Raw genomic sequence first — 15,609 nt, 5'->3', positions numbered from 1 at the left:
AAAAGGGCTAGCATGTTTGGTGGGATGGGGATTCGAACCTGCAACCCACAGATTACGAGTGTTTGTATATATTCTGTGAGTCTTAACATGTCTGCTTTTTGAAAGTACAATGAAAGGCATGTGGGTTGGATAAAAACCAGATCATATAAGTACCAACAGAATTTCACCCCTGATGGTATAACTTATATTCGTGGTATTTGGCACCGAGTGTCAGCTTAACAATGTTAACAGCTACAGAATACATATCTGTGTAATGCACATGCTAATTTCCTAATATGTATTCATCAAGTATAACGTGTATTTTTAAGTAGCTATGACATTCAAATTATTTTGGAGTGATACCAAATTGTAGTGGAAAATATAGATTAAACAACATTCAGTTAGAAAAAAGGAGAAATGTTAAGTAGGTTTGCTTGTCACTTAGTTTTTTTTATATACAGTTCACTATTACCTCTTTCATTTAAGAATTTAAAAATGTTTAGAATGAAATAGCTCAGGTTTTAAGCTGAAAATGTGAAGATGTTTATGTAGAAATTACAAAATTCATAATCCTGTTTGCGCCAAAAACGTAGCAAGAAGGTAAACTGTAAATATATTGGATATTTATATAACATACTCTTACAAGTGGTATGATATAGAAACAGTAAAACAACATAACTTATAAAAACCTAAATTTTGAGGCTTAATACTGTTACATGTTTATATGCAAGTGCCATTATGTGACTTTAAGGAATTATTTCCATTTAAAAAAATGACAGTCTTGAACATTTTGAATTATTGACAATTATAACAGAATAAAGCTTCATGGCTACTGCTCAACTTATTTCTGTTTTTGTAATGTAATAAGTTTCTTTTTAATATGTATTTCTCTTAGAATAAAACTTCATGGATGTTGTTCAACTTGGCTACATATTACTGGAGAGAGAAGGGTGATGCAAATAATGCAATAGAATGCCTTCGTCGAGCTTTGCACTTCTCACCAAGGTACAATGGTAGCTATTATTTACAAACTTGTTGACAGAAAATTTTTAATGTATAATTTTTTTCAAGTATTAATTATTTTCTGTACTAGTTTTGTCAGGGAACTTTTTTTTCTAGAAACAGTGTTTATATATGTACAGCTTTCATTGTTGGCAAGACTTCACCATGACATTTAGTGTTTATATGTACACCACTTTCATTGTTGGCAAGACTTCACCATGATATTTAATCAATGTTTATATGTACACTACTTTCATTGTTGGCAAGACTTCACCATGACATTTAGTGTTTACATGTACACCACTTTTATTGTTGGCAAGACTTCACCAATACAGTTGAAACCGCATTATTGTTTTACGTGTTTAAAATTCTAACTGTATACAAACTAATTAGTTAATTAACATTTAGTTAACTTGTGAATGTTGCTGATATCTAATTTTCTTGTAATAGAAGATTCTGTTATTCAATTTTTTAACCTCGTATAGGGAAGTATAAAAGTTTAGTTAGTTTTCCAATAAACCTTATATCACCTTCAATTCACTATCTAGAAAAACTTGTGTATGTAGATTAATACACTTACATGTGGAGTAGTTTGAGTTCTTAAAAATCATGTGCTTTACAAGCAATAAATGGTGCATTAACCATTTAGCTCGGTTGGTAGGACATTCAGGTGGCATACAGAACATTTTAGTTTAGATATGAGTGAGGTACTCTTAGTTTTTTGTACTATCTCAGCTCAAGACCAGAGACTTTCTATGCTAGGCGAGTGTTCTACTGACTGAGCTAAAGGATTAACTCACTAGTAATTGCTAGTAAAGCACTTTTTAAAAAAACTCAAACTAACGTATATGCAGGGTTAATATATTTTTCATTGAAAATAAATTTATTCTCATCGGTATGTTTAAATGACTTTAAATTAATTCAATAACTAGGTAGAAACAAAATGTAGTATTTATCAGAAGTTTTGCTGTGTACTTTGTTTTGTCATTTAAAATGTCTTCTGATATCTTTACCTGGAAATTCATTAGTTCATTTTCTGTTGTATAACTTTAAAAGTGTTGATTGAAAATGTAAAAGGGGTTCTGCTCTTAAAGGAAAAAAAAACGAAATTAAATTGGAGAATGGGATGCAAATTTAGTTGATCATTAAATAATGTAATATGCCATATCTATTTGATCAAGAAGAACAATTAAATTTTGAAATAAAATTCCGGTATTTTCTCTCTCTCAGGGAACATAAAGATATTGCTTTAATTAGTCTGGGAAATGTCTTGCATCGGGCTCATTTCTCCGAAGAAGCAGCAGTTGTAGTACGTGCAGCTATAGATGTAGATCTAGACAATGCCATTTCACATTATACTCTCGGGATCATCTATGCTGTGAGTTTCATTCAAAAAAAATTTATTCAGAATTCAAAATAACAGCTTAAGTAATAGCAGAAATATTTCATGTGTTGCATTTTATTTTTTTTATAACAGAAACTTCTTTTCTTTACTTGAAACAAAGAATCAAAATATATGTTTGCTGTAATTGAAATAGCACGGTATTATCTAATTAAATTGGGTCATTGTCTTCAAACAGAATCATGCTTAAGTATCATTGTAAGACCATTTTGATATTGTGTCTCAGTTGTCCTCATAAATTTAATGGAGTACACTAAAACAAAATAACCTTTTCTTTATCAAATATATTTCCCAGTAATATTTTTTGCTCCTACTTGCATAAAATAAACTGTTTTGTCAAAAAAGAAACAAGGTCTCAAGTAATTGTTTTGGATGAGTTGTTATTCAAGATTTGTAGAGTTAATCAACTGGAATCCCTCTGATCGGACCATTTTAATATATTATCTAATTATATCAAGGTTGTTGTTTTTTTTGGCCTAGTAGTTATGGTGAGTATAGCAGTTTGTTTTTGTAGGTTTTAGCCGACTACAATAAATCAGTGGAGTCTTTTGAAAATGCCTTAAAAGTTCAGCCAGATTTCAAAAATGTAGAACAGCATCTTCATGCAGTCCTATGTCATAGCAAAGTGGAAAAAGCTCTAGAAACTCAACACAGGTAACCATATAGAACATGGCCATCAAACAGAAGTAACCATATAAAATGTAGCCATCATGTAGAACTAACTATATAGAACATAGTCATCATGTAGAAGTCACTATAAAAATGTAACCATTATGTAGAAGTAGCCATATACAGAGCATAGTCATCATGTAGAAGTCACTATAAAAAATGTAACCATCACGTAGAAGTAGCCATATAGAGCATAGTCATCATGTAGAAGTCACTATAAAAATGTAACCATTATGTAGAAGTAGCCATATACAGAGCATAGTCATCATGTAGAAGTAGCCATATACAGAACATAGTCATCATGTAGAAGTCACTATAAAAAATGTAACCATCATGTAGAAGTAGCCATATAGAGCATAATCATCATGTAGAAGTAAACATATAAAGATAGTCAACACGTAGAAGTAACCATATAGAACATAGTCATCATGTAGTAGTCACTATAAAAATGTAACCATCATGTAGAAGTAGCCATATAGAGCATAATCATCATGTAGAAGTAAACATATAAAGATAGCCATCATGTAGAAGTAACCATACAGAACATAGTCATCACATAGAACAGATATAGTTATTTTCACAAAACGTATGTTACAGATCCAACGATTAAAAAAAAAGTTTTTGTTTAAAGTTTTGTAATTTTTGTAGTATTGTGAATCATATCTGTCCTACAATAAGTAAATATTATAGGTAAAAGATATGTTTATATTTTTACAGGAAATTTGTTACAAACATAATTGAGTTGAATGCTATGCTGGAACTAAGTTCTAGAACTTTTTATATGGAAAATTTGTATAAAGCAAAAGAATGAAAAAAAAAAACTGAAAATATACAGGCATAAAAACATTATTTTGTGACACTTTTTTTTCTTATGCATTAATCTAGCTCTTTACAACGGACTTTGTCGGAGTTACGAGATTATCGAAAACAACATGAGTTGTGGCTTAAGCAACAAGAACAGCTTTTAAGCGAACAAGCCCCACCTGAAGTTAAGCTCGTACAAAGGCTGGAATACGAAGAGCAGAAGATCCGAGAGAGTCTGGATGGTAGAGGTAGTGACTCTTCTCAAAAGAATGAATGTTGTGTGTTACCTGTGCTTCTTACTGTAGTACCTCCTTGAATATAATTGTTATAGACTGAAAAAATGTTGTTTTGTTTTTGTTTTAAAAAAATATACTTTGGAGATATAAAGCATCTTCTGACATTTTGTTAAATCTTATTCACAGTCAGATGTACATTGCATGTACTTGTTAATCTGAAGCTATTAAAGTTTTTGTTTAGTGCACGTTTTGTTTTGTTCATTCTTATCTTCTTTTCCTACTCTCACTATAAATTATAAAACAAGTACGTTTTCTCTGGTAAGTTTCTTCTTCGATAACTTTATCTTCTGTCGTGTCTTCAGTATCTTTAGTATATATATATATTCAAATATCCCAAGAATAAAATAATTGTTTTTGAGATACACACACACACACGCATCATTTGTATATTAAACAAATTAGGAATATTAATTATTCACATGAGTTCACTGCTGATTTTAATAAAACTCCATGAATTGCGTGTAAATTCTTGGCTGGTTTATATAATGCTAGGGCCAGTTAACGTTGCTATTTAATTTTTCAAAATATTTTAATTTGACGTATACTCAGGCTTTTTAAAATGTTGAAAAAAATACAATATTAGATGTATATTGTATACATAAATATATTCACGAAGAAATATATCAGAATGTGAGTATCATATATGGATAACGTATAAAAGTGATATTTGTCCGATGTTAGTTTGAAAATAGAAGCGGGAATTGTATCTAGTTTTTTTTTCTGTCTTTGGGACGTGCAAGTAAATAAATATTATTCTGCATGTCAGAATATTGACATCATGATGTTCATTGTTGAACAAAATTGACTAATTTTTTTTCTTCCTTTTGAAATTTTATCATAGTTTTAACGTATACTGGTTTCTATATTTTGACCAAATGTTTTAATATATATAATCAGATAACTTGTAGAATTCATTTTAGGAAAAATCACAGGTCTGAAGTTTATGGAAAGAGCAAAATGTTTACTATATAAGGACTTCATCTTGACATTTAAAAAACAGATGAGGACAGGAATGCTGCCTTAGTTTTTTTAGTAAGTAAGGAAGATGTAAAACAACTTCTTGGGCCTTTTGCCAGTAGGAGTGCTAAACGTCACAGAAGTGACCCTTTTCAGTAACGTCATAAATATTAGATAATGTTATAGTGAATGTGTTGAAATTAAAATAATTAGGGAAAATATTTGATGATAATGATTGGGAGTCAGGGCCAAACCAAGGGCAGTGCGTATGGTGTGCCCACATTTGATGATAATGATTGGGAGTCAGGGCCAAACATAGGGTAGTGCATATGGTGTGCCCACATTTGATGATAATGAATGAATCAGGGCCAAACCAAGGGTAGTGCGTATGGTGCGCCCACATTTGATGATAATGAACGTGAATCAGGGCCAAACCAAGGGTAGTGCGTATGGTGCGCCCACATTTGATGATAATGAACGGGAATCAGGGCCAAACCCAAGGATAGTTCGTATGGTGTGCCCACATTTGATGATAATGAATGTGAATCAGGGCCAAACCAAGTGTAGTGTGTATGGTGTGCCCACACAGGTTTCCAACCTGTAGGGGCACAACAATAGGTCAGCACCAATTAGATTTTTTTGAGGAGGGGTGCAGAATTTATATCGCACACAGAGTGCCATCAACAATCAGTACAGCTCTGATGGGGGTTTGGTCACTTAGGTGTAATTTTTACGTCCAAAACGTATTACGCAGTTTGGGAAATTTCCATACCCATTTTTCCATTAGTAAGGATACATGAAATTAAGTCTTGGTTTTTTAAAATCTTTACCTAAGTCTGCCACTTTGATATATCTTATTGGTAAGTTTAAAATAAGAGAATGTTAGTAATCATCTATCTACAGTTTAATCTGTACACCTGCTAGTAATCAAGAATTGCTCTGTAATCAGGATGTAGGAAAGGTACAATATTGATAGTTGCAGCTTTAGGAGATTAGAAAAACATGGATAGAAAAAGATATAGTATTCAAAGTTACAGGTTTTGGTGAGATTGAAAAAAAAACAACATATTCACAATTGCGTGTACATTTACAAATAGATGCTATAACATACGTGTTTATATAAAACAGGTAGGATGTGGTCGGGCTAACAATAAAAAATAAAGAAACTGAAGCTATGTATCTTGCTTACTTGTAATTGTTTAATTGACACTTTCAATTTTCTTCTATTTAATAATCCTGCTTGTTTTCTACCTAAACGGTAAAATTAATTGGAAACATGTATTTTTTTACAACTTTTCCTTTATCCTCTCAATATGTAAAAAGTACATTGCCCTAGTTATGTGGGAATGGGGAACCTACTTGCATCTTTAAAAGTAACTAAGTTTGAATAATAAGGCCTACATGGATTGAGCTTCATTCGTCAAGATGGTAGGCCAGCACTAAGCCAATTACCCTGGATTATTAGGGTTCCCCCCCCAGAACCAGTGGTAATTATTAGCCTTATCAACTTAACCAGCACTAAGCCAATTACCCTGGGTTATTAGGGTTCCCCCCCCAGAACCAGTGGTAATTATTAGCCTTATCAACTTAGTACTGATGTTCCGTTAAGATAAACCGAGTTGAACATAACATGTAACTCTCAATTGCTTTAAGAGAAATGTATATGATTCTTCACAAATCTTACTACAAAAATCACTGTTTCCACTGCATTGTAACAATGGTTATAAAATCATCAATACTGAATCATTGAAAAGAGGATGACATGTTTTTCCTCGAATATCTTCACTCGATCAAAAGTTCATGAAATACATGTTCCTAGTATCCTGATAATATTTTTTGGGACCATACTGGGGGCATTATAATGTACATTAGGCCTTTGACACACTCATTAGTCCCACAGTGGCTTAGCAGTAAGTATACAGTCTTACAACATTAAAAATCAGGTTTCGATGCATGTAATGGTCAGAATACAGAAAGACCATTGTGTAGCTTTGTGCTTAACATCAACCAAACATATTACTTTCAAATACTATACATTTCAACATTGAAATTATAACTCAAGCTATCCGATGTTCAGCTTTTACATCAATACCTGTTCTGTTATTTTTTAGGAAAACAGTCAAGTTTTATTAGGGATGTTGTGGAAAACTATAATAAAATAAACAGTTATGAAAACAAGAAGAAACTGTGTAGTAGTAAAGTGCTATACACTTCCCTGCCAATAATATCTAGATGTACCTTGAATATGTGATGTAGCTTTTCAGGGATACTCGGTGAGTATGGTTACAGCAATATAACAAATGAGTAGATTTATAATATAAAGTCATTTGTGAGATTAATAAACATCGCGGCCATGTCAGGTGGTTAAGGTGCTCGACTCGCAATCTGCGGTTCGTGGGTTCAAATTCCCATCCCACCAAAGACGTTCGACCTTTCAGCCAAGGGGGCATTATAATGTGACAGTCAATCCCACTATTCATTGGTAAAAGAGTTGGCGGTGGGTGGCGATGACTAGTTGCCTTCCCTCTAGTCTTACACTACTAAATTAGGGACGGCTAGCGCAGATAGCCCTCGTGTAGCTTTGCATGAAATTCAAGACAAACATCGTTAAACTGAGCAAGGAACATTTATAGGATGTGAAGAAAATCAATGTGTGAAATAATTGCATTGCTTCACAACATGCAATCTATTGTACATAAGACTATTCAGTAGTGTCAGGAACCTAATAATATACCATATAAAAAATTTCAGGCTGCCAGGAAAAGGCTATCGAAGTATGGGAAAACATCTTAGTATTTCAAAAAGTGCTGGGCTGCAGATCAGAAGGTCTAAGGTTTGTGTCTGATTTTAGTCTTCACTGCATCCAACATGAATTGGCACCACCTGTGAGGTGTTATAAGTGTGCTTTCTATGAATGTGGATAATTTAGAATCATAAAGACCGAATACACCATACACACACTGACCTGAAGACAAAAGGCAGAAGACTTTCGAAACGTCATCCTCTACGCTTGTGTTTCTACAACAGGCAGTAGCCATCCATTCAACAAAGTTTCAATCATAACACTTGTTTGTGAATTTTCTGGATCAATGAGGCTCACTGCACTTAATTTCAAACTGATGGTTAAATACTAGTCAGGGGCAGACTAGTGATCACTTCAGCCATGGTTATATCATGTCAACTGTGAGGATTGTGGTGGAGGTATTATGGTGTAGTCTGAATTCAATGTCTAAATTAAGCCTGGAGTCGGTCTGTGAAGTGGCAGCATGTCTAAATTAAGCCTGGAGTCAGTCTGTGAAGTGGCAGCATGTCTAAATTAAGTCTCGAGTCAGTCTGTGAAATGGCAGCATGTCTAAATTTAGCCTGGAGTCAGTCTGTGAAGTGGCAGCATGTCCAAATTTAGCCTGGAGTCAGTCTGTGAAGTGGCAGCATGTCCAAATTTAGCCTGGAGTCAGTCTGTGAAGTGGCAGCATGTCTAAATTTAGCCTGGAGTCGGTCTGTAAAGTGGTAGCATGTCTAAATTTAGCCTGGAGTCAGTCTGTGAAGTGGCAGCATGTCTAAATTTAGCCTGGAGTCAGTCTGTAAAATGGCAGCATGTCTAAACACCTGCAAATGAGGAACAGTGAGGGACACATTTTTCCAGCATGGGGATGTTCTCTGAAACAAAGCACGCAGAATAACAATAATTATTATTCCATTCCCACTTTCAAGGTTATGGAATTAAAAGTGACTGAGAGTCATCTCTGGAATCATTTGTATGCGTATATATACATATATATATATAATTTTATTTTTGTTGTTGTTTTTTTCCTGTATGATCTTAATTTTTTTACTAGCATTTTTCAGGATCACTAGTACTTACTAAGCTGCTTCTTCTTTTATGCACATTTAATGATAATTAACAGGTATTTTAACCTGTGAGAGAAAATGTAAGCTTACTAACATGTATGTACATATTTAGAATCATATCTATCATTAATTATTGCAAAGTTCAGAAGAAAAAACCTGACTTGTAACATTTCATGACATGTTACTGATTTTACTTTCACTCCAAGTGTATTATTAAGGACAATTTTAGTTTTTCAAATATATTAGGTGTTCCAACATCCTTGGGATCAACTTGTGTAAATCATATATTAGGTGTTCCAACATCCTTGGGATCAACTTGTGTAAATCATATATTAGGTGTTCCAACATCCTTGGGATATGATTTACACAAGTTGGTACCAGGTGAAGCACAAGTTTTTGTTTCTGGAAAGATTATACACTAAAAAAGGCCTAGTAGAGACCTTCAAATCACAAGATACATGTCACAATTTTACACAATGGTAGTAGGTAGGAGAAACTTCAACATCTCGGGTAGTATTTCACAGTTTTACACAGTGGTAGTAGGTAGTAGAAACTTCAACATCTCAGTTAGTATCTCACAGTTTTATACAGTGGTAGTAGGTAGGAGAAACTTCAACATCTCGGGTAGTATTTCACAGTTTTATACAGTGGTAGTAGGTAGGAGAAACTTCAACATCTCGGGTAGTATTTCACAGTTTTATACAGTGGTAGTAGGTAGGAGAAACTTCAACATCTCGGGTAGTATTTCACAGTTTTACACAGTGGTAGTAGGTAGGAGAAACTTCAACATCTCAGGTAGTATTTCACAGTTTTACACAGCTCTAACAGATAGGAGAAACTTAACATATCAGGTAGTATTTCACAGTTTCACACAGTGGTAGTAGGTAGGAGAAACTTCAACATCTCGGGTAGTATTTCACAGTTTTACACAGTGGTAGTAGGTAGGAGAAACTTCAACATCTCAGGTAGTATTTCACAATTTTACACAGTGGTAGTAGGTAGGAGAAACTTCAACATCTCGGGTAGTATTTCACAGTTTTACACAGTGGTAGTAGGTAGGAGAAACTTCAACATCTCAGGTAATATTTCACAATTTTACACAGTGGTAGTAGGTAGGAGAAACTGACATTTCAGGAAACACTTCACTGTTTTATGATACAGAGTTACTGAAAGGAGAAACTTCAGCATCTTGAGAAGCTTGTTAATGAAAAAAGGTACTTCAACATCTCAGGAAGCACTTCACAGTTTTATAATACAGAGTTACTGAGAGGAGATATGTCAACATCTCGGGAAGTATTTCACAGTCCTATACAGTGGCATTAGACAGGATACAATAAGATATTAGGAGCACATTAAAATTGGTTATTAAACAAATTTCACTATCTGTATGTTGGTAGCTTTACATGATTTGCCTACTACCAACAATTAATTTTGAATTGATGAGACTTTTCCAGAACTTTCAAGCTTTTATATCTTTGAAAAAATATTTTGGTCATTTTCAAAGAATTAGTTACACATGGTGGGCCTGGTTTGATAAGCTTCATAGAAATGGTTTGCATACTTCTGTCAGCCTAAGCCTTTTACTGTTTATCAATTAAAAATAGCTCATGCAAGGCAAAAGTCAACACAGAAATCATAACGTGAGTTCATCAAATGATTTCTGTCTTTCAGAAGTCTTAATGTGAAGGAAAATAGTTATAAATTAAAGTGTGTCTAATATGGTGTTGAATGGGAAAATGTAGCTCTTAGTTTTGCCGATGTTAAAAATAACTTCTCAATAAACTGTTTTATCACACAGTTCATCTAATAACTTGTCCGATAACTTATTTATGCTGCACATTTTATTTCAATTTTCCAGCAGGAAAAAAAAAAAGCTTATATTTTTGCAATGTTATTTTATTTATTTTTTATATATTCTTAAAATACATGTTTTAAATTTAAACATGTCTTGTTTTCTTTTTTCTAATGAAGGATAGAACATCATGTAGTGTTGGACGTTGATGTTCTGTATGGGATATGATAATGTGTCGAGTTATAAATTATACTGTTGAAGATAATCTGGAATTACATTAGTCAAGATTTATTTAACTTCAATGGGATAGTTTTAGTGTAAAGAGATAAACATTTTGTATATATTAACTTTCTTCTTGAAAGTATCTATAAATTAAAAAAGAAGACTAACTTAGCTTTATACGTCTAAGAAAAACATCCTGGAATTGTACCACAGAAGTTGTTTTGAAATCATCATTACGTTTTAAAATACAGAAACTTAATAATATTAAACTACTCATCAGTTATACATATCTGTATAGAAAATACGAGTTTTCTCATTCTACTTGAAATCTGAAATTTTAAATTTTTTCCCTCAGTACAAGAAATAGATAAAAACTTGTATTTATCGTGCCACGCATGACCTTTGGTTAATTCGAAGCTGGTGATCAGAAGGTCTAAGATTTGTGTTGTGATGCTGCTGAGGATGAGTTATAAGAGTGAGAGTTACTGCAGTTGTAAAAGATTGAGAAAAGCCCCCATGGCAGCAAATGCTGTTGACTCTACCTTTATTCTGGTCAGTAGTCAAAAATAAGTACAGCTGTAGCTGAACCCCAGGTGTCTCTCATCTGTTCGTTCAGTTACAGAAGGCATAACTATCCAGTTCAATCTACTTGATAATTTAGAACTCCTGTTTATTTTAATCTTTCTAACAAACCTGAGTGTTATTTTATATTTTCTGGAAAAATTCATGTTAATCCATTAATCATTGTGACATCTTCAAAGATTTAGATTTTTTACATTTTTTTCCAGTAGATACCAAGTTTCTAACATAAGTTTTCTTAATTTATAAATTGTTACTTTAAATCATACACAACTGACTGAGATTTTAGTGGATTTTACTTATTCCAATGTAACTAATTGGGGAGTTTTACACTTCACAACTGACTGAGATTTTAGTGGATTTTACTTATTCCAATGTAACTAATTGGGGAGTTTTACACTTCACAACTGACTGAGGTCTTAGTGGATTTTATGTACTGAGATATTAGTGGATTTTATTCACTAAAGTGAAGTTGGTGGGGAAGTTTTACACTTCACAACTGACTTAAATCTTAATGGATTTTACTTACAAAATAGCCAATCAGTAACCATATTCAATTATACAAGGGACACATAGAAGTGCATAAATGATTGAGGTGGCCTCTGAAACCTTTTTTTGTAGTTATTCTGCAGCCTAGAATGCAAGAAATTGCATTGTCTAACCCTGATTTTTTCAACATTTTCCAGATCACTCCCATGGACCCCTAACAGGGCATGTGACCCACTTCTTTTATTTTCTGTCTCTTCAAAACATTGGCAAGAATTATAGTTTTCAAAGCTCTAGTGGGAAAAAGCGAGACAATTAAGCCTTTTGCAATTGATTGGAATTTCAACTGAGTTTACTTATTTAATGATTTAGTTTCTGTTTTATTTCTTCTTGATGGGTTCGGATCCCTGTCCCACCAAAATGCTCACCCTTTCAGTCATGGGGGCATTATAATGTGACAGTCAATCCCACTATTCATTGGTAAATGAGTAGCCCAAGAGTTGGTGATGGGTGGTGATGGCTAGCTGCCTTCCCTCTCATCTGTCACTGCTAAATTGGGGACGGCTAGCGCAGATAGGTCTCGAGTAGCTTTGCACAAAACTCAAATGACTATTGTACAAACAAACACTTCGTAGATACTTGCATTCCAATATTCACAAACTCAGTTGTTTCTACTTACTTGCCCCCCAGTGGCACAGTGGTATGTCTGCGGACTTACAACGCAAGAAACCGGGTTTTAATAGCTGTGGTGGGCAGAGCACAGATAGCCCATTGTGTAGCTTTGTGCTTAATTACAACCAACAACAATCTACTTGCATATTTTATCCATGTGGATCCCTCTTTGACTGCTAAATTAGGGACAGATAGCCCTCATGTAGCTTTGCACAAATTTTCAAATAAATCAAACTATTTATTCTTAATAGGAGGTTTGTTAAATATGATTTAAAATAGACAGATTGCACACTTAATTAATTTTACTTGATTGTGACCAAGTGATTTTAGTCACCTACAGAAAAATATAGACGTTTAGAATTTAATTGATTCAGCAATTTTCATATAGGCAAAAGCTCAAATTATCAAGTTAACAATTACATGTTATCAGCTTTAACTTCCACTATGCCTGATGTGGCCTCGTGTTTAGGGCAGTCGACTTGCAATCTGTGGATCATGGGTTCCATTCCCATCACCAAGCGTGCTTGCCCCTTTTGGCCATGAAGGAATTATAATGTGACAGTCAGTCCCACTATATGTTGGTAAAGAGTAGCCTAAAAATTGACAGTAGGTGGTATTAACTTGCTGCCCTCCCTCTAGTTTATCATTTCAAAATTAGGGATGGCTAGAGCAGATAGCTCTCAGGTAGCTTTGCATGAAATTCAACAAAGAAACAAATTTACTTCCAAATTTTAAATACAGGAGACATGTCAACAATAGATAAACCCAAGTTATTCTTTAGCTATTATCCATTTTAGGCCTTAACTGATTTCAGAATGACATGAGAATATTAGATATTTAAGATGATTCAAGTGCTTTTATCCATTTAAAACAAATTCTCTATTTTCTATGCTCTAAAATTTCTGTTTCAGGTCAAGATTGCATTCAGTTTGAGCAAAGTGGCCACACAGTCCTCAGCTGCAATATGAGACGAGAAGCCTATCATCAAGGAACTCAGGCACAGGTAGACCTGAACCTCAACCTGCAACTAATTCAAGCTGTAGAATCGCATGCCGGCCAGCTTGGACAGAAGGTGGCAGATCAATGCCATCGATCTTAAGTGTCGGCTAACAATACGAAGAATTGAATTGTGGCGGAATGCTACAAGTTCTTCAAATACCTATAGAATGATAGGTTTATTTTTTGTGAGTGTAAAACACTTAAATACACCGGTTCAATTTTCGATACCTCACTACTATAAAGGCTTGGTTTGGTTTGATATTTCATTGGTGGTAGTGTCCAGGGTCACTGATGAGGAGTGGAATTCTCCAAAACACCCTCCCCAATGAAAGAATAGACCATTCCAAGCTTTTATTTGTTGTTAAACAAATATTTAAACAACTCTGTTTATTCAGTCCTAAGTTTTGTCGTGTGCAATAAATGTTTACATAAGTATCTCTTATATAACATTAATTGGTTTTCATCTCATATTAAGTAACAGAACTTGTATATAATTGTTTAATTTTTGCCGTTAAACTTGCACCTGATAGTAAATGTGTAAAGAATATAAACGTTTTCTTGGTAGGCAGGCATTCTATGAACTTCCACTGTTTCTTGTATTAGGTACTTATTAATACAATCTATTATAAGTATACAAAACTTGATGTAAAAAATCATGTTTTTCAGTCTGTATCTCATGATGCTAGGGGGTTTGTTTACTCGTTACTAGACTATATGGAGTTGTATTTGCACCATTAAAAACACAAAAACCAGGATATGTTATGATTAACTTGTAACTATTATAAAGAGATCAGGTAAAAAATTTCCAAAATACCTAGAACTAAGACAAGGAGCATTATGTGATCTTCGATAGGAACTTAGGCCTATATCGACACAAACAACAGGAATATAAATAAGAATTAGAACAAAGTTCTGAATGGAACAAATGCTACTGTGAAACAACTCTCTTACAGTGGTATGTGTATCTTAGTAACCATTTGAACAGTGGATCAGTTGGTGTTTTAATTGAAGAGAGAGAGAGGTGTATAAGTGTGTGTGATGGGAAATTATATATGTTTAGTAGATCAAGATTGCATACCATGGTGATTCATGATTAGTTGGATTTAGTTGGGTAAATACTGTTGTAAAAGTGTTGAGTTAATTTGGTAGATTTCATGTGAATTTTAAAAAGATGTGCTATCTCTAATTCAGGAGCATAGTTTAATGTCAATATTTGCTCTTTGACTCGGACTTAACCCTTTAAAACCATCCCAGTCAGAATGCACATACAAAAGGTCACCTTATACAGTAGTTATCATCAATTAACCACGTATTGAATGCAGCTGGAAAACGTTTTGAAGGTTTTTTTGGCTACCGTTTTATAAGTTTTCTATGTATTTAAAGTAACAGTACCTTGCTTTTGTTTTCAGTATTAAAATGTACAAATTTAGTTACAGAAAAGAAAAACATTAAAAGTTTAATGCTTTACTATAACCAGAATTGTTTAAGTTTTTTAATTCCATGGTTCATCTTCACTGGGTTTTATCGGCAACTATTTATACACTGAAGTAAAGTTAGTAATTACATGGAACATAAATGAGAGTTTAGGTTATTAAGTTGTTTTTTGTACTAACAAATAACTCCTTTAAATTATTCTACAACTCTGGTTGGTAATAAATAACGAAATGAAAGTGGAAGTTTTTGGATTTCTTGAGCAATTTTCTTCATGTTATCATCAACTTCATATCAAAGTATATTATGTATATGTAACAGGTTTTGACACTTCTTCAACTAATGTTAACAGATACTCTGGGAAGTGTATACGTAACAGGTATTGACACTTCTTCAACTGATGTTAAAAGATACTCTGGGAAGTGTATATGTAACAGGTTTTGACACTTCTTCAACTAATGTTAACAGAT

General features: G+C 33.6%; 1 protein-coding gene across 1 annotated transcript in view; it reads left to right on the top strand.

Moving 5' to 3' along the window:
* Positions 1 to 15,384, top strand: part of LOC106471081 (tetratricopeptide repeat protein 17-like) — a 24,380-nt gene extending 8,996 nt beyond the window's left edge. Inside the window, exons 5-9 of the mRNA XM_013931668.2 lie at positions 875 to 984; positions 2,212 to 2,359; positions 2,898 to 3,037; positions 3,938 to 4,104; positions 13,621 to 15,384. Coding sequence (XP_013787122.2) covers positions 875 to 984; positions 2,212 to 2,359; positions 2,898 to 3,037; positions 3,938 to 4,104; positions 13,621 to 13,808 — 753 coding nt within the window. The 3' untranslated portion in view covers positions 13,809 to 15,384. The remainder of the gene's footprint in view (positions 1 to 874; positions 985 to 2,211; positions 2,360 to 2,897; positions 3,038 to 3,937; positions 4,105 to 13,620) is intronic.
* Positions 15,385 to 15,609: the final 225 nt, after the last annotated feature.

The sequence above is a fragment of the Limulus polyphemus genome, unplaced genomic scaffold (genome assembly GCF_000517525.1).
Source record: "Limulus polyphemus unplaced genomic scaffold, Limulus_polyphemus-2.1.2 Scaffold4397, whole genome shotgun sequence".
Lineage (NCBI taxonomy): Eukaryota > Metazoa > Arthropoda > Merostomata > Xiphosura > Limulidae > Limulus > Limulus polyphemus.
This window is presented reverse-complemented; position numbering and strand designations above follow the sequence as displayed.